This window comes from Bombus pascuorum, chromosome 2, assembly GCF_905332965.1.
Source record: "Bombus pascuorum chromosome 2, iyBomPasc1.1, whole genome shotgun sequence".
NCBI classification, from domain to species: domain Eukaryota; kingdom Metazoa; phylum Arthropoda; class Insecta; order Hymenoptera; family Apidae; genus Bombus; species Bombus pascuorum.
Window position 1 is genome coordinate 593,576 of NC_083489.1, and position 25,124 is coordinate 618,699.

Consider the following 25,124-nt stretch of genomic DNA (forward strand, 5'->3'; position numbering starts at 1 on the left):
GTGGCTGCTTTATTAGTATGCATTGTTGTGACGGGAGATTGCTAGTCGACAATTCTAATTATTCGTATACAATGTGGGGCGTTTCGGCCTCCAACGATTTTACAATCGTGTATTTGTTATCCTTGTCCCATGTCCCAAATAATTTTACTTCGACTTCGACTTTTTTTTAACAAATTTTCAAATATTTCACTTTGAAAGCTATTGGATATCGTAGTAGAGACGTTAATAAGTAACCATGAAATTGTTTAGATTTTTTGAAAGCTCCAAACAGGCTAGAAAATACGACCTGGCCCTAAACGTCCCACGTTACACAGAGTTAGTAAAAGGAAATTTTCACGTGAAGGATGAACACTTTGAACAATTTTTGAATACTTCCTTTTTCCGTTTTTCTCTTTCTCTTCCTTTCTCTCTCTCTCTCTCTCTCTCTCTCTCTCTCTCTATTTTCTTCTTTCTTACTTAACAAAAGTAATTGATACGTGATTGCATTCATACTTAGAAATATACGTATTTAAGTAGAGAAAAAGATCATTGAAGTAATAAAATAAAAATTTATCATTCAGAATTTTGTGATTTTGTATGGTATCGATGAGTATGTTATGATGCTTTAGGTATATTTAGGATAGGTAAAAAGGATACACAAATGCAAATCTTTTATTTTATTACAAATGTATATATATTTACAAAATGATATATTAATATACATATATGTATGTTTACAATCGTTCTTCTTTTTTAAAGTAACCTGCTTTATATAAAATATGTTATCTTATCTAGATTCTAAATCTGTCTAATTAAGAGAATATTGTATTTCTGCAAATTTTTCAATTTTTTGTTACCTTAATAGTATCAAAGAAATATAAATAGAAAATATTAAATAATTAGATTCTTATCCATTTTCTCGTTAATTGCCAACAACCTTTCTTATAAATAAAATTGCGGCAATTACATTTAATTTACGTACAATGTAATAATTTTATGCAAATGTCAATGTCAATTGTTTCTTCTTCTAATTTCATGCGCCACCATCCACTATTGGCTTATTAGGTTTGTCGCGCTTAGCGTTATGATACAGATACGAATGAACACGTAAACTATTACTGTTTTTATATTTATTACCACAAAGTCTACACGTTAGACTTTCAAGCGGACCGTGAATATATCGAACATGTAGTTTCAGATTTTCCTTACGCGTGAAATGACGAAGACACCATGGACATGAATACATTCGAATAACCTTACCTCTTTCCATGCGTAATGTTGGGCCCAGTTCGGATACAACGCGTAAAGTTGTTTCCAATGGCAAACTGTTGTTGGAAATACCTTTAACGGTTCGTCGACCTTTACTATGACAACCAGTTTCGTACGTAAATTCACTTTCAAAACCAGTCATGTTACTTAAACCTATTAAATAGATGTTAATAAAGTTCTGACGGTAATTGTAGTTATTTAATACTAGATAAAAACAAATAAGTGTTTTCAGAAACTAAAGTATAAATAAAATTATAAAAAAAAGCAAAGTTCAGAAGAATAAAAAAGTATATCGTTAAAATAAAAAGATAGAGATTAAAGACTTACCAAATGGATGAGTTTGCGTATTCTGATTGTAGGGAACTAATTGCATATCTGGTACATAGTCTGTAAGATAACATATTTTTCATTTAAACATTTACTATCCTGAGGTATTGAATTGTATAAAATTGAGATTTGAAACACCCAGTAAATAAGCATGCAAATATATAATTGATTTCGTTGTAAAATTAATTTGTGCTACATATACTAAAGAAATTTGTACAACTGTATATCCATCGACGAAAACAGTTGAGTGTGTCAAATCTTTTGCATCAACAGCCAGTAACCGTAGTCTCTTCGCTAATTTTAATCATCTTGTTTTCTCTAGTACTCGTTTTCTAAGTACTCATTCATTCAGCAAATGTAATATTTTTCAGCTCCGAATGATGTCTTTATAGTCATCAGCCTACTAATTACATAACTTTTGAAATGATTACACTAATAAAACATGTAAAAATAATACCTTTTGTCTGTAAATTTTCTTCAGGTTTATAAAGTGTCTCGTTAGGCAAACATGTTTTATATCCTGCTTCTGTATCTATGTCAAGTGTATAATCCAGTGGTCCCTGCTTTGCCGATTCTATATGACTTATATCAGCTGTGCAGTCTAATGGTTCCTCTTCTATACTTGTCGAACTGTTATTTTGTATATCTTGTATATTATGAATTGAATTAGATTCTTGTTGACAACACATGTCACTGACACTTGTATTCTCTACAAATTCGTTACTATGTAATTCATCTTTTGATAATTGGTTTTTGCATTGCTGGTTTTTCTGTATAAATTGTCCTTGTTCATCAGAAGTAGGAGTATTTGTATCTGAATTAATACAATTAATACTGCTGTTTTCTGTGTTAAATATTTGATCCAAGTTCCCTGCATTCTTTGTTAAAGTTTCTCCAAATTTCTATAAGATAAAATTTATTCTTTTATTTATCTTATTATCCTTTAAATTTGTATGTCTGATCGAACGTACCTCTTCTGTTTCTGTAGTTAAACCTTTTATTTGTAAAGTTTCTGCAACTTTCAAAAAGCTAGCGATATCTTCTTGCTTAATGTTAACTTCTCCTTGATACATAAAGTGAAGCATTGCTGACAGATCACGATAATTGACATCTTTTAAAATCACAATCGGATGTTTACAAGAGTTTCCCTGTATTATTACAAGTACTTTAATACTATAGAATATATAAACGTAAACTATATGAAATAAGTTTAAATATACCTTGAACAGTTCCCTGAAGTATGTACTACAAACTGACAATATTAACTTATGTGCACGTAGTATTTGACCCTCCGCAGCTAATGTTACGTCTACTAACTGCTCATCGGTTAATAATGTATATAGTCCAGAGGACAAATTTCTTGGGAAACTATTCCAAACTAAGGAAAACTGTTCTCCAGACATTATTTTTTTATTCTTTCTTTCTAAAACGTTTTAAAAATGTTTGAATAACTGAAAAATAAACATTTATAACAAAAATTATTATTCATAAATACTAGTAACTTATACAATTTTAATTGTACTTTATTCTAAGCAATATTATCTGAACAAGCTTTATTTAGTATTTATACAATTGAAATTAATAGTAAAAATTTACATATTAAGTTATATACATGTTAAAACTTTGTTTTCTTTAAAACAATGTATTGTCACAAAGGATACACTGATAATAAAGGAACAATAAACATTAGAATTTATTTAAAAAGTTAACCTTTATTGAAACGCAATTTGACGATCTGACGAAAATAATCCACCGAAGCTGATGTTCGTTATGTAAACAATACGATTTTAATAATTGCACTATGACATACGCTTAAAAAATTCATTTAACTTCATTGTCACCACTTTTTCAAAGTTTCTCGAGGATTAGAAAACAATGTTTCACCAATTTTCAAACAATTCATGTCTAATTTTAAATTACAATTTATAGTTTATAAAATAAATATTTTGACGAATCAAAAAGTGTTCAGAATGATGTAAGATGGAGGAACAAATATCAATAACTTGAGATAAATTATCATGCTTTTTAATTACAAACAAACTTGGATTATACTAATATTGTTTCACATTTAGAAAGTACAGATTATGACAAGATATTTAATATAATACCACACACTGTCAATTTTTATTGCCTTTGTTTAATGCGTAATACTATGAATTACGCTATTTAATGTCGAAACACAGCCATTTTGATGACAATTATTTGTATGAGTAATTTGATGATTACATTTCATGATTATTATAAGAAAAATTGTCAAATTTCACGCCTAAACTGTGAACTAAGAGTGATAGTTATTAAGAAAAATATAAAAATATCGCTAATTGAAATCATTTATTAATGTTTGTAATATCACATAGAATCTTGATATTCGATAGTCACATAATATTTATTTTAGTATCATAATATATACATGTATCGTAATTTTCGATGAATATTCATACTTCCGGTGTCTCTTCAGTTTCGCGTAAACGAAAACATTTCCACAAACCATAACGAGCTTCCCAATCTATAAAAAACAATTCTGGCTTGTTCCAAAGTATATGATGTGCTGCGAAATTATATTGAGATTGAATAGGAGGATTTAGATGTGGAGCCCATTGTGCCCTTTCCATCATTACTTTATTCACATATTCGTAAAATACTTTAGCTTTATGAATCCAACATAAAAGAGACATAATTGCTATCACTGTCGCATGTAAATGATAAGATACTTCATCGTGCCTATTTCGCTTCAAAGTTACATCTTGCAAATTCATTAAAAGACAAACCAGAGCTGCTGCTGTAAATCCACATGGTACCTCTACAGCAATCAGACATATCGTACAATAAGTTGATTCTAAATTCATACGAGATGCACAATGAATTATGATACTTTTTAGAAGGCTATCATGCAAAATTTCTCTGTGAAGTTTACAGAATAGCTTATCTTCTTTAAAACATGGACCTACGCTGAGATCAAATTGAGTATCTTCAAAAAATATCTTAGGTGTATTAAAATTCATTTTATTTCCTTTTCTATCAAGCAAATATTGGATAACTCTGTTACCTAATAAATTAGTTATTTTATTTGTCGATGCTATCATTTTCATTAATAATGGAAATATTTTTGGAGTTAAAGTTTTTTCATATAGAGTTACTTCATGTATGTAGGCTGTGTATTCAAGTGTACTACCAAATTCTAGAATAATTTCATCAGTCATTCCTTTCTCAACAACCCATGAACACATATGTTGAACTATGATCAGAAGATGATCGTTATATACATGTTTTACCATATTAATAATGCAGACCTCCAAACCTTTTTTAAGTGTTGCATATGGTAAAAAATCAACAGTTGCATGTGCACTAGTTATAGAAATATAAAAAAGATTTAAAATTCTTTCAATAACTACTATTGTTTCGTATGAATCTGGCCAATTATAAACATCTAATAATTCGTATAATATTCTTATGATTTTTCTTGTATCTTCTATATTTATATTTGGAGCTTCGATTCTGTCCCATATAATATGAATCATTGATGATGCATTAATACCATATTCCAATAAATTACACATAAGTTCAAAACAGAAGGTTTCAAACTCCCAAAGCTTATTTTCATAAATCGTGTTAATTACAGTTTCTAGAATTTCCTTAGACTTTTGTGGAATGTATATTTGCAATAAAGTAATGTAACATTCTCTCATAAGTCGACATTTTCTTCGTCGTTTCCATTCGCACATGTTATACGTTTGAAGATAAGTTTCATTATAATACAAGAGGAGTTTAAGAATACATACAATAATAGCGTTTGGTTCATAAGTCAACAGTTGCTCTTGTAATGCATTTTTTGTTATTCTAATTATATTATCAAACATTTTGTCTTGTTCGCGTTGTGAATCTAGAGATGTAGAACACATTTCAAGTATATAATCCATTCTAGTTCTCAATTCTTCGTCACTAATCATTATTAAATGATATTATATTAATATTTGTAAAGGAACATTATAAACAGAATTTTGATTAGAACTAAGTTCCAAGTAAATATAACTGAATTTGCAGCTTTTTCTATTCAATTATTTTTCTTTATAAATCTTATACAGATGTACTCGCTCTATATGAAGGATTAAATATACACATGATATTTAAAAAACAATTTCTCACTATTTATTTACATATAATATGTATACATAATATTCACAGATATGCATTAGATGTTCATTTTACTTTTTACAAAATCATATGTAAACAACAAAACATACATGTTTCATTCAATTTCAAATGTTGAAATGTAATTATTCCTATAAGAAATAAATATCTTGCCTTTTCTCTCTCATCGCATTTTGTAATATAAATCTTCTGATTTAAGAAGTAAACTACAAAATAGCATTATTGCTAAAAGAAATATAACATTTTTTTAGAACCAAAGATCACCACCAACATCCTCCTCTGGTTGCGGTAATTGTTGTGGTGTTTTTTGTTTTTGTTTTGCGTTATTTTCTGTATCATCATCGCTTTCAGAGACAGCAAGGTCATCTTGTATCTTGTTTTCACTTTTCTCATCTCTTGCTGGCAAACCAGCTAACAAGAAGTCTGAAGGATCGTAATTAGGATCAACATCCATACTTTCATCTATAATTTAAGAAACATACGATTTAATTAATGAAATGATAAAATGATAAATAAATTTATAAAGTAATTTCATTGCAATTACCAACCTTGCTGAAGCAATTGTTGGTCCGCCATATAAAAGCCGACATTACCCAATTGAACCATAGCTTCCGCTGCTTGTTGACTATCATCATCCGCTAATACTACTCCGCTTTCTGTACCTTCTCTAACTTCATTCAGCTCAAGTGTTTCCATTTCCGCATTTTCCGACTGTTCATCCGTACCGAATGGAACCTCATCAAATTCATCTTCACTGGAGAATTGTAAATCTGTAACGAAGTATATAATGACATTTTCATTCAAAGATATACATTTAAAGATAATTTTATAAAATCTTCTCTACCTTCTTCAAGGACATCTTTCTTTTTCGAATTTACGCTTCTACTACCATCACCTTCCATGTCGCCTTCCACGTCCACAAAATCAAAATCATCCATATTCGATTTACCGAATGGATTTTCTGGCGAACTTGTTTGACTCTGAAAAAAACACCATAATTTATAAAATTTCTTATAGGGGAAAACTAAACATCTGTTTTTTATGGATAAATATTGTACCCCTCTAAATTCAGGCTCTACAATGGTATAATTTTCCTCATCTGGTCCAAGCCATGAAGGATCAATGTCTGCTTGCTCCATTGCTCGCTTTTGTACCAATAATATATTATTTTCTAATTGTGTTAAATGTTCATCATACTGCAAGACAATTTGATTATGTGAATATAAGATTAAAATATAATAATTAAGATATAATAAATACTCCTTAAAAAAGCCCTTAAGTACCTCATCTAATGTTTCTTTACAAACTTTTACTAGCAATTCTGCTTTCTGCGTAAATGGAGATTCCTTTCCATTATACACTGTACAATTTTCCAAAATTTGTTCAATATCCCTAAGAAACTCATGGCGATTATGATACTTGTGCGCTGGAAGAAATAGGTGTAATCAAATATTTGTCAAAAAATTGATAATATGCAATACTATTTTAAATATAGTTTGACTTACCAGATACCTTTTTGGATATAGTTTCTAGATCCATAGGTCTTTTAATAACATTATAATAATCTTTCACTAATTTCTTATTAACTGGTTTCAGGAATGGCCAAGCTTCTGTCATAGATTTCAATTTATTGTTTACAACATTGTCCAAGATAAAAGTGAGAGCAACTTGGTCATTGTCATCTAGTAGAGGATTAATTGCTTTTTCTAATCTCATCAGACGATCTTCCTTTTCTCCAAGTCTTTCTACACAAGTTTCCAGCATACGCTTAGCTGCTACTGTTAATGAACTCTTTGATCCATTATACAGAGTTGAGTTTTCTACAATCTGATTAACGTCAGCCAAAAATTCTTCTCGGCTTTGATATTTCTTTAATCTTAAATTTTCACGTATGGTTTGTAAATCCATAGGTCTTTGTATAATTTTATAATAATCAGGAACAGCCTATTTATGAAATATATTTATAAATTCTTCAGTTGCAGACAATTACAAAATAAATTTATATAAAAATGTTTAATAAAAATAGAACATACTTTGGCATTAACAGGAAATAGAAAAGGTTGAACGTCAGGTAGGTCTCGCATTTCGTTAAGTATACTTTCTAGCATTGTAGACATAACTACAACAGGATCTGTTCTACGTCTATTAGCAGGTCTCTGTTGTCGTTTAAGATAATCACAATGATCATCTCCGGTAGCTCTCCTTCGTTTTTTAGAGCTTACTGCCTCCTTAGGCACCTTCAAGAGTAACGTACGTCTTTTCATTTCTTCAGCATGCTACAAAAGCAAAATTATAAATTAATATATAATAATCATTTAAAAGAATACTCAGTGTTTTAAAAAACTAAATAAATTACCTTAATTAATTTGGATGATAACTTCACTTTAGTTCCATCTACATTAACAAGATCTTGATCATCTGTATTAAGCTGTTTCTCAATTTCTTCCTCTTGTTCTTCTGTCATCGCAACATTAACGGGCGCTGTAGTTATGCTATTCTGATATAAAGGGCAAGCTTTATTCGTACGCATGTGCCCTACATTACCGCAAGCACCACATTTCAGTTTGAGATCTGGTTTAAGTTTAGGTTTTTTACGTTTAGTAGGAGATACTTCCGGTTTAGGATGTTTAGAAGCAGAAGAAGTAGATTGGAATGAATTACAGAATGGAAGGATACTGTTTGAGGACGTAGTGGTTGGGGTATTGGTATTACTACGGTCGAATATATTACTCAATGACGCATTGTTTCCTGCCATTGGGCCACCAAGCATACGTTCACGTTCTTGATTTCGTTTAATTCTACGTAGTTGTTCCTGAATTCTTCTTTTCTCTCTCTTCATTTCTTCTTTTTGTGCCTCGTCCAATGTTGCAAATTGTTTAATAAACGTTTCATCCTTAGAATTTCTAATTTTTATATAAGTATCTATTACCGCAGACTTCCTTACTAATTCTACCCTTGTATATTCTTTGCCCTCTGGATTTCTAAATGTCCGATAAATTTTAAGAACTCTACCCTGTTGCGAGTTAAAGTTATTTACAGGGCTATCCTCTTCGTCATCCTTCTTTTTCTCTTTAGACTTCTTATCTTGTTCTTGAACTTCACCCATTAACATCTTTCGTAATTCATGTCGCTGTTGTTCCTCTCGTTCAAGTGATAATTGGGTACTAGTTTTTTTGTTGGAAAGCATGTTTTCTATGTTTTTACCCATCTCTTCTATATCAGAACTATCTTCTTCAGAACTCTCGCCTTCATCTGTACTCAAAACTTCGTTAGAAGATAAAACACGATTTTGTAAATCAAAAATTCTCTGACATTCTTCTTTGTATCTTTCTTGATGCTCAGCTATAGAGAAACGATTTCCTCGTGAAAATTTAGTCATGCCCTCTTCTCCAGCTTTAGCTTTTTCTGTTGACAACGTTCTAACAACATCGATTACCTCCCATCGAGATAATTTTTTAATTTCTTCCTCAGGTACACCAAATTTTCGAAGTAACGCTTTTGCGTTATTTAATGACAACCTTCTTAAGTCGGCATCAGTTCCAGTCACAGTTCTTTTTGGTTGAGCTTCTTGTTCTTCCTAATTAAAGTTAGAAAACGAATGATTTAAAATATAAAATATACAAAAAAAGAATTATAACTGAATATTAAATATTTACCTTACTAATCGTGGGTTTATTTGGTACTCGAACATAGGAAAATCCTTCACCACAACCTGTTGGATCAGCTGGTCCTGCTAGCTGTAGCAAGCATTTACCTTTCATAGCTTGAATGTATGCTCGTGTCGTATTCCAAGGCGCAACTTTAACTTCATCGTCCATTTTTAATTGCATTTCTTCGTCATCGTCATCTTGAGGAGTAAATAGGAATTTTTCACCATAACCAGCATCCTTTAGTCTTTGCTCAGCAGCAATCATACTAAAATAAGCGCAACATTGTTCCGGAGACACCATCGCTCGAATCTCTTCTTCGGTTGGTAATCTAAAGTCGGGTTTTATAACCCACCAATTTGAATCCATACCTAATATGAAAGAGTTTAATGTTTGTCAGGCTAACTTATAATACAAAGGTAATTCAAACAGTTTATAGTATAACTTATAATAATAAATACCTGTTCTTTTAAAATCAGCGCATAGTTTCAAACGTTTCCTAATACTACTCTCACTATGCGAAGGAAATGCTTTTTTAATATCATCCATTTTAATACGTCGGGGCGTATCTTTAGATTTCCAAAATAATCTGTATATAAATACTTGTAAAAAATCTCTCACAAAATTATTAGCTCTCTTTGAATTAGGACCTGGAACTTCATATAATGGACATTCTTGACCAGCAACAAATAAAGCATCCATTTCTCTGATATAATATTGTTGTCTAGATATACAAAAAAATTTATTATTTGTAATACATTCTTCACACTATAAATAATTTCAATAAAGAAATGTTATTGAAATACCTTGTTCTTATAACTAAGAAATCTGTTTCTGGAATTTTGTGCTCATAAATTGGCGCTCTATACATATTATTTTCCACTGCTTGTATACTTTGACCAGGTGTAAGAATTCCAAGAAATGGGCTAGTATGGGCATAAGCGGTTTCACCATATTTGTATTTCTGTGGTCCTTGATCTTTGCCTGCCTTCCTCTTATAGTAATTTTTCACCTTGGAACACATTCCTACTTGATTCATCAACGGAGGATGTTCTTCAGAGAATTCAATAAGTACCAATTCACCATCTTTGCCAGTTAAATCTTCGGGTGTTCTCATGAAAAAGACATCACCTCCACCAGATGCAATTCTTTCTTGTTCTCTTTGCTAATAAACAAACGTCATTTAATTCTTGTCCCTACTTAACAAACAATGTAATAAAGCATAATACTTACTTTGGCTTTCTTTTTGATATGCTTTATTAATGGCAGGACAGAATGTGGACCAGGATGAGCAAGCGGTCCATGGCTAAATCTTCTTAAAGGTGGTCTATGGAAATTTCGAAGCCGAATTTGACCCATATGAGTTTGAACAAATGGAACACGTAATTCTACTACTGGCGTACTATGTTGTATCAAATTTCCACCTCCAACTTTTAATCGTAATGTTGTTTCTGACGATCGTGGCATATAGTATCTAAATAACACAGAAAATAATAAAATTATCTCCTTTTGTGCGAATTAAAATTATTAAATTATTAACTTACGTATCATTTGAAATATTAAATGGATCTCTATCAGGTGATTTTGGTGGTGGAGGTGGAGTGTCTTCTTCCAATACGTTAATTACTCCAGCTTTTCCTAGTAATAATTTACTTTTCTTCACATGAGGATGAGGTATTTTTACTTTTGGCTGAGGTCCATTATCTTTATGAACCAGTGCTGGATCTATGTCATCAGGAATACCAAGAACAATATTCTCATCATTTGGATCCAAAGTAAGAATTTTAGGCTTTGGTATCTTCTTCATATTCTCAGGATCCCAAATTACTTCTTCTTCCCAAAGTCCATACACCAATTCTTCATTTTCTACAGGAAAAATAGAGTACCAAGTATCATCGTAATTTTCTTCCCGATTTTGTTGTTGATTCCCTTTATTCATGTTCCTATTGATAAAAGTAGAAGTAAAAATGAAAAAAAAATTATATATGCAGTAATGTTCTAGTATAGCATAACAAATAGATTGCTACTTTGCTTACAATTTAGTTTTCTGAGATTGCATGTGTAATGGTGTTGTAATTTGCGAAGTGGCTAATCGAACATTTGATGCAACTGGTACAGGTGCTCCTTTGCCTGGTTGACTAAATGCTTGAGCAGTTCTGTTCCCACTGGATGGTACCCATCCAGCTGCATTATTTTTACTATTTAATTTCTGTAATACCTTTTAAAGTATTTATATTGTTACTTGTTAACTTATATAAATATTTAATTAAGAATATCTTATACTAAGATATTATGTACCTTATGCTTTATATCATCACCATTCCATATGACATCATCTTCCCAGTGTAATTGTGATACCATTAAAAATGCATCATCAGAAAATTCCTCATTAGCGTCTTTGGTATCTTTATTATCTTTATTATCTTTATTACTTTGTTCATCTAACTATTAGAAATATAACAATAGCATTATCCATGTAAAAATATTAAATTACAACTTCAAAATTATATTTGATATTTCATATTTTGATATATATACAAATTAAATACCTTGTCAATGATTTTAAATCCATAGTTAAAACCATCCCCAGTTTCTGGAACTTGAAGCATATCATACCAAAGCTGTGCAGGACCAAACCGCCAATCTGCAACTTTTGGCCCCATATCTCCATTTTCTCCAGTTTCGCCTGATTTATCAACTTGTTCTTTATCTTCTACTGGCATTAATAACTTTGTTTCATCATCAGAACGACATATATCTGGTGTTGGATCTGGACCATATTGCATCACCCAGCCCTAATATACACATAAATATTTAATTAACATACAATTGATACACTGTAAAATTGAACTACTATTTGTACATACTTTAAACCTCATTTTTTTTTCCTCTTGATCAGAGCCGGAATCAGAATCTCTAATATCATGATGTCGTTTCTTTTTACGTCTTCTTTTAACACCCTTCCATATTTGTGGAAGGCTACTAGGTTTTCCTGGACCAAATAATCTTGAAAACCTTAAAACTTTATTAGCTCGAAAATCAGGAAATAATTCAGTAACATCAACATTGGCATATTTTGATGGTAGCATAGAAGCAAGAGGAGTTTCTAATTTACGCTGACGTGCAGCTTCTGCTTCTTCTGCAGTAAGTGCTTCTTTTTCTTCGGGAATTGGGGGAGGTGGCATTAATTGTATATCAGATTTATTAACAACTTCTTCATCATCAGCATCATAATCAGCATTTTCCTTTTCAGTTTTTGCTTCAAACATGTCCTGTTTACCTATTCGTTAAAGTAATATTTATATTTATATATGTTTATAAAATTTTATTTTTAACTAAAAAAATCTTTTGATGGTTATATTTTTGTTATACTTACCACTTTCTTCTCTTTCATCCTCTGCTAATTCATTTATATCAAAAAAATCAAGAGCACTAGGTGATTTCTTAACGTAACCGGTATCTTTCTCGTCAATCACATCATTTTTTTCTTCAGGCTTATCATTAGATTCATTATCTTTTTCTTCTGTGATATCATCATTTTGCATCATTTCACGAATAAACGAACTTAATCCAAGCCTATTCAGTGAAGCTATATGTTGCTTTGCCTCTGGATCAAGAATATCATCTTCCAGTTGACCGTTCTCATCAATGTTGCCAAACAAAAAACCAGTCATATTGATCCCAGATGTTATGTCTTTATCATTTTCTTCTTCAGAATCGGCCATTTTGTTATAATTAAAATTCCAGAAATTAGTATAATGTTAAATTTTCATAAAAAGATATCGGTTTTCCGAATATACAGTAGACGTACAGCACTAGCATATATTAATTGCACAGTTCTTATTTGTATATCATACATTTATTTATTTACAGTTCATTATGTGTATATGCTTATATATATTTATTATGATTTTACTATTTGCAAACTTTTATTAATTATAAAATTAGTGAAACAACGTTTTGTTTACGTAGACCTTTGCATCAACTGACCGCCATGTTCTTTAACATATTAGGTAGACTGATTCTCTGATACACGATTAAATGACTGAAATTATATTTGGTGTTTCTTACAACATTTAAAACATAAAGTCCCTAAGAATAAAATAAAGTTCATAGGATATTCCTATGTCTATGAGTGATAAGTGGTAACAAAAAGGAATTTCCTTTCCGTAGGTTTGCTCTGGTAAGCACGGTCGTATGCACAAGACTGGAAACAACAATGGCGAGGGTAAGGCTCTTAATATCGGAACACTGCGATCGAGAAACTAGGATTTTGTATTTAGCGCCATCCTTCGGTGAAAGCATTAAAGATAAAGGATATAAACTAAACCACTTAAACTGAGCTTAATCAATGATTGAATTAAACTATTTTTCATAATTTTTCTCCATTTATTTAAAGTATTTTTATATTTTGTGCACGTAATAAAATATGTTTATTGTAAGCACATTTTTAGTTTTATTAATTCATTAATATGTAGCTATTAACGCCATCTATAATGTACGTAAATAATATGATGTCCAAAATATTATGCATGATTGAAACATTTCAATGTTATTAAAATTTTTATTAAAAAACCAAAGTTACAGTATAATTTTAGAGTTTACATAGGTTTTTAGTAATGAAAAACATATTTATATTATATAACATTTATTAGACATTAGTTAAAAACAAAATAATAATAATAATATAATCATAATAATCATTTATGCAATACAAAAGTTGATTTCTATTATCATTATCGTAGTGTCGCGTTTTTTTTCCTATTTCCCCGGCTAGTCGGTCCGCCGTGAATCCAGTACATGACCAGATTCAGAAAAGAGAGAGGAAGAGATAGAAACAGAGACAACCGAGAACCAGGTACAGGCTATCTCTACACGATAGCGTTACACAACGAATCCTAACTTTTCCATTTGAGCGCCTTACTGCGGATAAATTGACCAACTTTGTCCAATCACTAAGAGCCTTACCCCCAACCACGGGAGTTTCTAGACCTATATATACAAACCGTGGTGATAATTATCCTAGGTACTTTCAATGTTAGTATTGGACAAACTACAAAACGATATTGGTAAAAAACTGATAGGTACATTTTTTAATTGTTGATCACTACTTCATTCACTACATGCTATAAACATTATGATAATAATTACTTTAAATTTATTGAATAATGATATAAAGACATTTTCTTTGATTTAAAGATATTTAGAACCTATTTTTATAGAAATAATTATACCGGTTTATATAAGTTGACAAATTTAAGAATTCTATAACTTGCCTCGAAAGAAAATGAATATGGCTGAAAAATAAACTGTTATAGAAAAGATAAGACACAATTTATTATTTGTTCATATACAAAGTAATATTATTTTCATGGAAAGTAAAAATGTAATGTTAACACTAGGGTGGAATTGTGAAACACAAACGAAATTTTTACGAACTTGTTAAAAATAGTTACATTATTAAATATTAACACAATACTTTTCCAATAATGTTCTTCGCCATTGCCCTATCTGTACATCGTTATAATAAACAGATGTACCTATAAAGATGAGATTTATTAAGAGAATTTGAGATTTTACATTAGTAAATTTTTTTTTATGAAAATCATTTACAAAGAATCTTATGTATTGTAAATAACATGTGTTGTATGATATAGATGTTTTTCTACATAGTGCAAAATGCTGAAGAGGCAACTAATGTGCCTTCATTTAGAATGTATATCACTAACAATAACATAGCGATAAGCCTGGTTTGCAATATTTTCAGCCAAATTAATATATATATTGAACTGATACATTATGAGAAAAATAGAGTTCTTTTAATTTTTATAAATAGAAAGGAAGCAGAATAATTAAAAATCTCAAGTAATAATACAATGCAAAAAATTATTGTAATCTTAAGTTATTATTTTACGAAATATAAAATGTGTGTAAAAAAGTGACTTTTCAGATAAAACCAACATGTAGATCAAACTATACTTATTGGGTTGTGACATAAGTAAGTTCGGTTAAACTCAATATTTTTCTTTATTTGACCGAATTTATTTATGCTACAACCTAATAGATGTTAAGTTTAAAATATACAAAATGTGTAAACAGTTTTCCTCACATTACATTATGAAATGAAGCATTTTGTTGTATCAGAAAAAATGAAATATAATTCATGCCTCTTTCCTGAAGTAAGCACTGGAACAGAAATTTTTTATCAAGTCCATTTTTAAACTATCGAAGGACAATCTTAAATCTCAACACAATCCTCCTGTTTGTTGCTGATAAACTTCTATTGTGTCTCCTTCTTCCATCTCAAGGGTTGTTGGTGTATCTAATTCGTTTATGGGTTCTCCGTCAAATCTAAACCTTACTGCTGCTATCGCCAAACCCTATATAAAAATATAATACTCTTACTACTACAAATATAATGATCTCTAATTGTTTAGATTATTTAGATACAGATATAGATATAATATAGATATTTATCTATACAAAGGTGCATAAATTATATACACACCATTTTATAATTCAAGGGTGTAACTTCAAATTATAATAATAAGTTAAATACAGTCTCTTACCACACGATCACAGTAGGCATTCATTAATTTCCTGAGTGGTGTGTGCTTCTTAATTTTAAACTGAACCACTGCACTATCTTGTCCCAATACTTTTAAATTTATGTGTTCCGATTCTGCTTTGGTTTCCTGTAACAAAGGATGTTCTTGAATCATCACTTACCATTGCATCAATTTTAAGGTTAGAAAATATTACCTTCTTCTCGTCAGACATGTTTACAGTTTTTCACAAATACGTTAGCTTGTCACTGATTAATAAAGAAACTTCCAGGATATTTTTTTAACTACCGTGTCAAATATCAGACCACTTAAAATTCTTATAAATAAACGTAAGTACAAATGAATCACTCGCAATAATCCCGCTCCTACCTTTATAGCTGTAATCACAACGTTTCCATACTACGCAAGTAGTATACGTACTATCATAGAAAGTTATTGGCATACACACGTTTTGAAAACCTAGCATGCGTGATTAATAAACTTTTTAGGGAATTTCGTTAGTCAGTCACGATCTGGTGAAAAACAAAATGAGTATCACACGTAACTTCACACTCATCAAAAAGTGCGCAAAATTTTCAACTTTTAAAGAAATAAATCTAAATAAGGCTGTCTTTAATGTTTACATTTCAAGGTTAAATTTTAGCCGAATATACTTAAATTTAATACATTCATATTATTATAATATTAACTACTTAATAATCACTATCATGATTTACGATGAATCTATCAAGATGAATCATATCTATATATCCTTTATTAGAATATAAAAGGTACGAAAACGTAATTTCGTTTTATCAATGAAAATCATACAATTAAACTCAAGTATATTCAAGATTTCTCTTTTGTAAATTATGCAGTTAAGAAATAGAAAATTATACTATATAAAATTGTATTATTAATCACTGTATTAACAAAAGATCAATTTTATAATAAACAAGACCATTCTACCTTAATATATATATATATATATATGACGCTACTAAAATGGGCTATCACAGTATCAAAATTTACATAATTCGAAGCTTGCATATGGGTGCATAGTATTAAATTTAAAATAATCGAAATATACAAAATATATTTACTAGTATTTTATCTCATGGTAAACTATTCTAAAGCAATGTGTATGTCTATATGTATATGAAAAAATATAGTTTCGTACTGCAAATTATGTTCAGAACGTAAGTAAAAATGTTCCATTTTGTTTGAAAATTTTTTGGTCCTGAAAAGGACCGTTTTTGTTTTAAATAGTTTGTGACTGTCTATTTTGAGCTGGTGTACTTGGTGACTGCTTTGGTGCCTTCACTGACTGCGTGTTTTGCTAATTCTCCGGGAAGTAGGAGTCTTACAGCAGTTTGGATTTCACGAGATGTAATTGTAGAACGTTTGTTGTAATGCGCCAATCTTGATGCTTCTGCTGCAATGCGTTCGAAGACATCATTGACGAAACTGTTCATGATGCTCATCGCTTTGCTGGATATACCGGTGTCAGGGTGTACTTGTTTCAACACCTTGTAGATGTAAATAGCGTAGCTTTCCTTCCTCCTCCTCTTCTTCTTCTTGTCAGCTTTACTAATGTTCTTCTGAGCCTTACCAGCTTTCTTCACAGCTTTACCACTAACTTTCGGCGGCATGACGATGCTTCAAATTATCTCCGAATTATCGTAGACGAATACAAGTGTACGACTTCTTCTCAGAGTATGCGGAGCGCAGTGAGAACGCATTCCTTTTATACACTGGAACAGGGGCTACGTTGAACCAATCACAATCCAGCTTGGGACTACTAATGCCTTTCTACAATCTGATTGGCGCGTTGCTGTTACCGTTACATTCTCCACGATACAATTGATTTTATACGCGCAACATATCTAACATATTTCTAAGCTCTTTTTTACAAATTAAAAGTGTAAAAGTTATATAGTTTCCTTTTTTTATATTAAAGAACATAATGGTGTACGTAACAAAATTGAACTAACAAATATCATGTATTTTATAGTGAAAGTTACGCAAGAGAAAATAATATGTAGCTTTAAAAATTTAACGCAATAAAATTAATATATGTATTTACACATATTGATAAACTAAAACAATAGAATATATTAATAAAATATATTCACATAGTTTGTAACTTCAGTGGTTATAAATAAAAATTATTTCCGAAACTCATGCTTATGAGATAGAAGGGAAGAATAATGCGCTAGGTAAAAGAGTAGGTTGATAGCAAATTAATAATAATTTAGTACATTTATTCTTGGTTTTAGCCAATCTTTTGAATTATTTCTTTTCTTTTCTATATCATTAGTAGTGCATAATTAATTAATATATTACAATAGTATATAATTTATTTAAAGTGCTTATTATAAAGTAAAATTTATACAATAACTAGAGTAATACTGCTATTACCAATTTTTACCACTTCCTTTTTGGTGTATGAATTGAACCTTGTAATAAAGAAAGAAAAATATATATAGACCTTTTTAGGTAATTTATGATCAAATTAGGAGATAGTAGATGGTTATCCTTAAGAATTAAATTGTTCTCTATTTCAAATATATGTATGATTCTTTGCAAAATAATTAATTTACATTAAAGAATATCGAGTAACGATTGTTTCACATAATCTATTTTTTATATTTCGTGTTCTAAATTTTAAACTGCCTTTTCAAAGCAAATGCGAACACGTACGTCTTTTATTCAATACATATATAAATATACACATATTCAAAATGAAAAATACGGTGAAGAAATGACACAATAAGTATTCTAAAAGCAATTGTAGTTATAATTTATGGAGAGATATTTAAACAAAATATATTTCATTAAATACACGTTAAAGTTTTTCTTTTATCAATCAATATTTAAACATTATATATTAATATACAAAAAATGCTTTTTGTTAGATTATTACATTATATAAAATATAATAATAATTATTAAATATAATTGTGTTATGTTAATATATATATATATATAATATATATATTAACATAACACAGTTTAAGAATGAAATTTTTAATTTCAAATATATTATCAAGTTGAAAGATCATTCATTTATAAAAATAATATAAAATAACAGCTTATAAAATTATTGTATTTCCGAACCAATGAGAAGGCTGTTCGTCAGCGATTGGTCAACTTCTGTTGCTACGGTCCCTATATAAATGATGCTCTTGTACCCCTCTGTCTATTCGTTTATATTCTTCGAGTAACGAAATATGGGAAGGGAACAATTCTCGATGTTAGTAGAAAGTATGTCGAATGTATTTTGCGTGATGAAAGATGGAAGATCAAAAGATGCAGTTTCGTCACATTATGCTCCGTTGCTTTAAAAAGGACAGTACACCTCAAAACACTGTAAAGGAGATTTGTGACGTTTATGGTGATCGGTCTGTAACTGTTCAAACAGTCCGGAAATGGTTTAGGAGGTTTAGAGTCGGAAATTTTAATCTGAAAGATGAAGATCGCAGCGGTCGTCCATCCACCACTGATATTGACCTTATCAAGGCCTATCTCGATGAAAACCCAAAGTCTAGTGTCCGTCAGATAGCAGGTGCTTTAAACATTTCGCAATCAACGATTTATAATCATTTAGTAAAGCTTAGGTACGTTAATCGCTACGACATATGGGTCCCCTATCAACTGACGGAGGGCAATCTCCTGAATCGAATTTCGACATGCAATTTGCTAATTCAACGCAACAAAAAAGAGCCATTTTTAAAAAAGTTAATTACTGGAGATGAAAGTTGGATTCTCTATAACAACAATGCGCGCAAGCGATCTAGGTCGAGTCGATGTAAGCGTCCCCCAACGGTAGCACGACGACCTGGTCTTCATCCGAAGAAGGTGCTGCTTTCAATTTGGTGGGACTGGAAGGGTATTCTCCACTACGAATTACTTCCTGAAGGGCAAACGATTAACAGTGAAAAATATGCACCCAACTCGAAAAACTTAAGGAAGCCATTATCGCAAAACGTCCTGAAGTGACGAACAGACATGACGTCGTGTTCCACCACGATACCACGAGGCCACACATTTCTTTAGCGATGCGAAACTTTTAGAATTTAATTGGGATGCTTTACCACATCCTCCAAACTCTCCAGACCTTGTACCATCGCGCTATTATTTGTTCCTCCACCTAAAGCATTTTTTTCACGATAGAAAATCCAAATCGGTAAACGAAGTGGAAAACGGTCTCGAAGAATATTTTAGAAGCCAAGAGAATTTTGGGAAAATGGCATTATGAGGCTACCGGAGAGATGGCAAAACGTGGTAGAAGAGAAAGGATTATATATTATTTAAGAAAGATACACAGTAGGAAATATATTTTTTATTTACCTCCTATTTAAAAAACGAAAAGAATTTTCCGGGCAACCTAATAACCGTTCTATTCAATCGTTCGTCCTTATTTTAATATAAATTTAAAATGTCTAGTTGTAGAAAAGGAGGGGAAACAAAGCGAAGGGAAATTCATCTCGTTCGTTCAAAGTGGAACTCGAATTTCTTGTTAGTCGTATCCATCGTATCCAGACTTCCGAGGAAAAATAATTACGCCGAACGCGTGGAGTTCCTGTCTACTTGATTGCACTTATGGAATATTTGACTGCTGAAGTTCTGGAATTGACTGGAAATGTAGCACGAGACGATAAAAAATCCAGAATCATACCCAGACACGTTCAACTCGCCAGTCGTAATGACGAGGAATTGAACAAATTACTATTTAGACTCACCATCCGTCAAGAGAGTGTCTGCCAAACATTCGAACGGTACTTTTGCCAAGAAAAATGGAGAAGAAGGCATAAACAACGATATATCCACGAAATGGCCCTTTTAAGGGCCATAAATTATCTTCAAAACGAAGGATCTCGGATTTTGCTTTGTCCTTTTAATCATTCGAATTTACACAATTGTCACAATAATCATCGACGACCCACGTTACTAAATTTTGTAAAATGATTAAAATAAGAAATTTCATGGAAAATGTTCAAACTTATCAGAGTCATAAAATATTTGGAAATTCTTCCTTAGGTATTATTTTAGGATATTATATATATAAATACTATAGATTGAATCTCTGAAAAATTGTCTGGCAAAGCCCGTTACCTGATATAACAATGGATGTCTTTCATGTCCATCGTAAAATGGAACGGAGAGGGTCATGTAATTTTAAATGTTAGAGGATTAGTTCAGTAAACCCAGCTAGTTGGGTTTATTAGTAGCACAGTTAGGTTTTCTTCGTACAGAAGGATTACAAGAATTGTTCGGACCCGTCTCGTACTATTTAGGAGGAAAGCTCGGTGTTGGTTTTGAACTAAGAACGCGGATTCGTTGTTCACACTTTTCGGTATCCTTATTCCTGGGAAAAACTATTTCGCTGGGCACATTTGCTTTCTCCGTAATTAGCAAGAGCGTACAATGAACCTAAGGACCGTTCAAAGGACAATCCATAAACCGAAAATACTTATATGAATAGAAGTTAAGCTAAAAAGATTCGGTTTATGGTGGTTCCTTGGGTTTATCGCGGGTCAGTGTAACGAGGGGTAGGCCTTGGCGGCCAGACCTGTGAGGAACCTCGCAAGGATTATCGCATCTGGCGTAATACGTACCAGGTAGAAATTCAATCCGTGACAAAAGCTGTGTTTCATTTGATAAACAAAAGGTCCCAAAGGGTGCTAAAAATGATAATAAAGGACACGAGTAATACTATGAGTAATGTAATGAGTAATAATACAGTGCTGGACAAAAGTATTGGCACAGCAAGATTGTTATGATACAAATGCTTATAACTATTAAACAAATTGATTTAAACAAAAAACTTTTTGACGTATTTATTTATTATCTATCCTAGTTTATTACATAACAAGAGCAACAATATAAATAAAATAATACGCAAAATAATAACAAAAATATATTTTTTGAACATTTTATGGGTGGACAAAAGTATTGGCACAGTAGAATATTTACGCTTATAACTAATTACATAATAAACTTCTAATATTTTGTTGGCAGTCCTTTTCTTTTAAGGACTTCCTTTAATCTTCTTAATTATAACACTCGATCAGTGAAACTGGAGACTTCAGTTATTAAACAACAAAAAACCAAGAAAGAGTAATAATGTCTAGAAAAACGAAAGAAACCACAATTGAAGAAAGAAAAATAATATTAAATTTATATAAGATGAATAAATCTTACAACGAAATTGCACAAATCATAAACAGAAGTCGTTTTACTGTGCGTTCAGTCATAAAACGCTTTAAAAGTGAAGAAAATCTAGAGAATCAAATTAGGAGTGGTCGCCCTTCTAAGGTAACAATTCGAGAAAAAAGGAAAATCGTAAATATTGTAAAGAAGGATCCAAAAACTAATTCGACTGAAATTGCTTCGATGTTAAAAGCTGAGTGTGAAAAAGAAGTAAGTACCAAAACTGTACGTAGGGTATTGAAGGATGCCGGTTATTCTGCCCGTGCAGCACGAAGAAAGCCCTACATCAGTAAAATAAACCAAAAGAAAAGAGTGGAATTCGCGAAAGAGTTTGTTACGAAAGATACTGATTTTTGGGAAAAGATCATGTTTTCAGATGAAAGTAAGTTTAATATTTTTAAATCTGACGGCAGAATATTAGTATGGCGAAAACCCAACACAGAGATGGACGAACTGAATCTGCAAGCCACCATGAAACATGGGGGTGGTGGTTTAATGGTGTGGGGATGTATGGCATCATCGGGTGTAGGAGAACTTATATTCATTGATGAGATAATGGATAAATATGTATATTTAAATATACTCAAGCAAAATCTTTTGAAAAGTACTCAAAAATTAAACCTCCCCAGGGATTTCTATTTTCAGCAGGATCGAGATCCTAAACATATGGCGTATATTGTTCGTCAGTGGATAATATATAATACTGCCCACACATTAAACACACCACCTCAAAGTCCCGATATGAATCCCATTGAGCACGTGTGGAACGAATTGGAAAAAAGAATTAGGAAACATAATATCACAAGCAAGTCTGAACTGAAGAAAGTTCTTCTGCAGGAATGGAGCAATATTGTACCTGAATTCACTAAAAAATTAGTCCACTCGATGCCCAGAAGATTAAAGGAAGTCCTTAAAAGAAAAGGACTGCCAACAAAATATTAGAAGTTTATTATGTAATTAGTTATAAGCGTAAATATTCTACTGTGCCAATAGTTTTGTCCACCCATAAAATGTTCAAAAAATATATTTTTGTTATTATTTTGCGTATTATTTTATTTATATTGTTGCTCTTGTTATGTAATAAACTAGAATAGATAATAAATAAATACGTCAAAAAGTTTTTTGTTTAAATCAATTTGTTTAGTAGTTATAAGCATTTCTATCATAACAATCATGCTGTGCCAATACTTTTGTCCAGCACTGTATGTACATTTGCACGCTGTACGGCCGCGCTTCAACCATATTTACATTATATCTACATTCTATACTTTGACGTTAACGATGATTTCATTGAAAAACTATTATTTGAAAAAGAGAATAACAAAATACAACAATAATTTTTCGTATTCAATACATATCATCTTATTTTAGAACTAACAAACATTAATAACAAATATATTTCGTAGAATATTAGTATCGTAATACTTTACTTTAATTCGCCGCAATTTATTGTTATTAATTAATAATTTTAATAATATATTTTTACATACTACATAAATATCGAATTTTCTTAATAACATAGAGTTTGTACCAGATAGGGATCGTTACCCTCATTCTTCTACCGAAAAGTGTGAACAACGAATCCGCGTTCTTAGTTCAAAAGGGAACACCGACACCGAGCTTTCCTCCTAAATAGTACGAGACGGGCCCAGTGAGTTCTTGTAATCCTGCTGTACGAAAAAGATACCTAACTGTGCTACTAATAAACCCAACCGTTTGCCGAACCAATCCTCTATCATTTAAAATTACGTGACAGGGGCATTGTCAATTTCATTTATATCTTTTACAACTTTTCCATTACATTTCCAGTAATCATAAATGATTGTACTTTTACGATAATTTAGGATTAATAGAATGATGTCTTACTAGAATTTTAAGTGTCTAAAGGAATAGAAATTTCGCATTTTACGACCATCCTTCTTTTTAGGAACTGTCTTTTGATAACTAGATAAATAAAATCACCAATATAATGATCAGTTAGCGAAGGGCTAATATATACGTATTTACATAATTTAATTTACATCAAAAGTGTTCTTTACAAGTATATACAGGGGTAGAGGATGTGTTCTTTGTATGCTGACTGACATATTTTCAGCAGATGTTCGTTACAACTGCACAATACATTATAGTGAGCAGCTGTACCCCAGCGAGATCCACTTGAAGCCGACTTTTCTGCGATTGGCTGGTAAGGTAGTGGTGGGGAGAACTTAAACGACGCTTGATATATAACTGCGGACCTCTGTTGCTGAACGACAGTTCTGGGATATCTCTGAGAGATAGCTGTTTCTCGTGTCCAAGAAAAGTTCTCATCATGACTGGTCGCGGAAAGGGAGGAAAGGGATTGGGAAAAGGAGGAGCGAAGAGACACAGGAAGGTTCTCCGTGATAATATTCAAGGTATCACGAAGCCTGCCATCCGTCGTCTAGCAAGACGTGGTGGCGTAAAACGAATCTCGGGTTTGATCTATGAAGAAACCCGAGGTGTACTGAAGGTATTCCTTGAGAACGTAATTCGTGACGCTGTCACATATACTGAACATGCAAAAAGGAAAACTGTAACCGCAATGGACGTGGTTTACGCCCTGAAGCGTCAAGGAAGAACGCTCTACGGATTCGGTGGTTAAATTTCTATGGATTCCGCCTACTCAGCTTCATATAAAACGGCTCTTATAAGAGCCACAAAATATATGCGGATGAATAACTCTCGGAAACTATCATTGCTACTATTTAATGATGAGTAGGATGAAATTTTTAATTTTTACTTTCGTTTGCATCTCATATTTGTTGAACGTTTTAATGTTTGTTGAAATTATTTAATATTGTTTAAAATCGTAAAATGTACTTCAATTTGGCTTTATAGTTCTGTATTTGTATAACTGTAGTGTTAGTAGTAGTTGTATTGTAGTAGTAATATTTCTAACGTTAAATATGTGTAATACATGTATATGTATAGTTCAATGCAGAATCAGAATAAAACGTAAAATCATACAATG

The 25,124-nt window shown here is 31.4% G+C and overlaps 6 protein-coding genes across 8 annotated transcripts; 1 reads left to right on the forward strand and 5 right to left on the reverse strand.

The window, feature by feature from the left end:
• Positions 1-649: 649 nt before the first annotated feature.
• On the reverse strand, positions 650-3,737 carry LOC132904649 (zinc finger and BTB domain-containing protein 44-like). Of its 2 annotated transcripts, none has more exons than XM_060955330.1 (6): positions 3,286-3,737; positions 2,796-2,998; positions 2,547-2,723; positions 2,033-2,477; positions 1,576-1,635; positions 650-1,401 (listed from the first exon to the last, which is right to left on the reverse strand). In XM_060955330.1, the coding sequence occupies exons 2-6, from the start codon at positions 2,976-2,978 to the stop codon at positions 1,013-1,015; spliced, it is 1,254 nt and encodes a 417-aa protein (XP_060811313.1). In that variant the 5' UTR covers positions 2,979-2,998; positions 3,286-3,737; the 3' UTR covers positions 650-1,012. The 2 variants fall into 2 exon arrangements, with proteins under 2 accessions (XP_060811313.1, XP_060811312.1); XM_060955329.1 differs by having other exon boundaries at positions 2,796-3,026; positions 3,286-3,735.
• Positions 3,286-5,528, reverse strand: LOC132904645 (uncharacterized). The gene has a single exon (XM_060955319.1). It carries the CDS (start codon positions 5,520-5,522, stop codon positions 4,011-4,013), a length of 1,512 nt encoding a protein of 503 aa, XP_060811302.1. The 5' UTR covers positions 5,523-5,528; the 3' UTR covers positions 3,286-4,010.
• Positions 5,529-5,599: 71 nt separating this feature from the next.
• LOC132904629 (transcription initiation factor TFIID subunit 1) lies at positions 5,600-13,556 on the reverse strand. 2 transcript variants are annotated; one of them, XM_060955282.1, is made up of 18 exons: positions 12,748-13,556; positions 12,239-12,651; positions 11,921-12,166; positions 11,670-11,816; positions 11,408-11,580; positions 10,916-11,314; positions 10,605-10,845; positions 10,178-10,536; positions 9,833-10,095; positions 9,381-9,742; positions 8,081-9,301; positions 7,758-8,000; positions 7,230-7,668; positions 7,008-7,150; positions 6,783-6,920; positions 6,569-6,704; positions 6,273-6,494; positions 5,600-6,186 (listed from the first exon to the last, which is right to left on the reverse strand). In XM_060955282.1, exons 1-18 carry the CDS (start codon positions 13,094-13,096, stop codon positions 5,972-5,974), a joined length of 5,709 nt encoding a protein of 1,902 aa, XP_060811265.1. In that variant the 5' UTR covers positions 13,097-13,556; the 3' UTR covers positions 5,600-5,971. The 2 variants fall into 2 exon arrangements, with proteins under 2 accessions (XP_060811265.1, XP_060811264.1); XM_060955281.1 differs by having other exon boundaries at positions 11,408-11,589.
• A 1,127-nt stretch (positions 13,557-14,683) lies between these two features.
• Positions 14,684-16,374, reverse strand: LOC132904718 (small ubiquitin-related modifier 3). Its single transcript, XM_060955431.1, has 3 exons — positions 16,134-16,374; positions 15,941-16,066; positions 14,684-15,751 (listed from the first exon to the last, which is right to left on the reverse strand). The coding sequence occupies exons 1-3, from the start codon at positions 16,149-16,151 to the stop codon at positions 15,617-15,619; spliced, it is 279 nt and encodes a 92-aa protein (XP_060811414.1). The 5' UTR covers positions 16,152-16,374; the 3' UTR covers positions 14,684-15,616.
• Positions 16,375-17,118: 744 nt separating this feature from the next.
• Positions 17,119-17,609, reverse strand: LOC132904654 (histone H2B-like). Its single transcript, XM_060955344.1, has one exon. It carries the CDS (start codon positions 17,566-17,568, stop codon positions 17,197-17,199), a length of 372 nt encoding a protein of 123 aa, XP_060811327.1. The 5' UTR covers positions 17,569-17,609; the 3' UTR covers positions 17,119-17,196.
• Positions 17,610-24,328: 6,719 nt separating this feature from the next.
• LOC132904655 (histone H4) lies at positions 24,329-25,122 on the forward strand. The gene has a single exon (XM_060955345.1). It carries the CDS (start codon positions 24,444-24,446, stop codon positions 24,753-24,755), a length of 312 nt encoding a protein of 103 aa, XP_060811328.1. The 5' UTR covers positions 24,329-24,443; the 3' UTR covers positions 24,756-25,122.
• Positions 25,123-25,124: the final 2 nt, after the last annotated feature.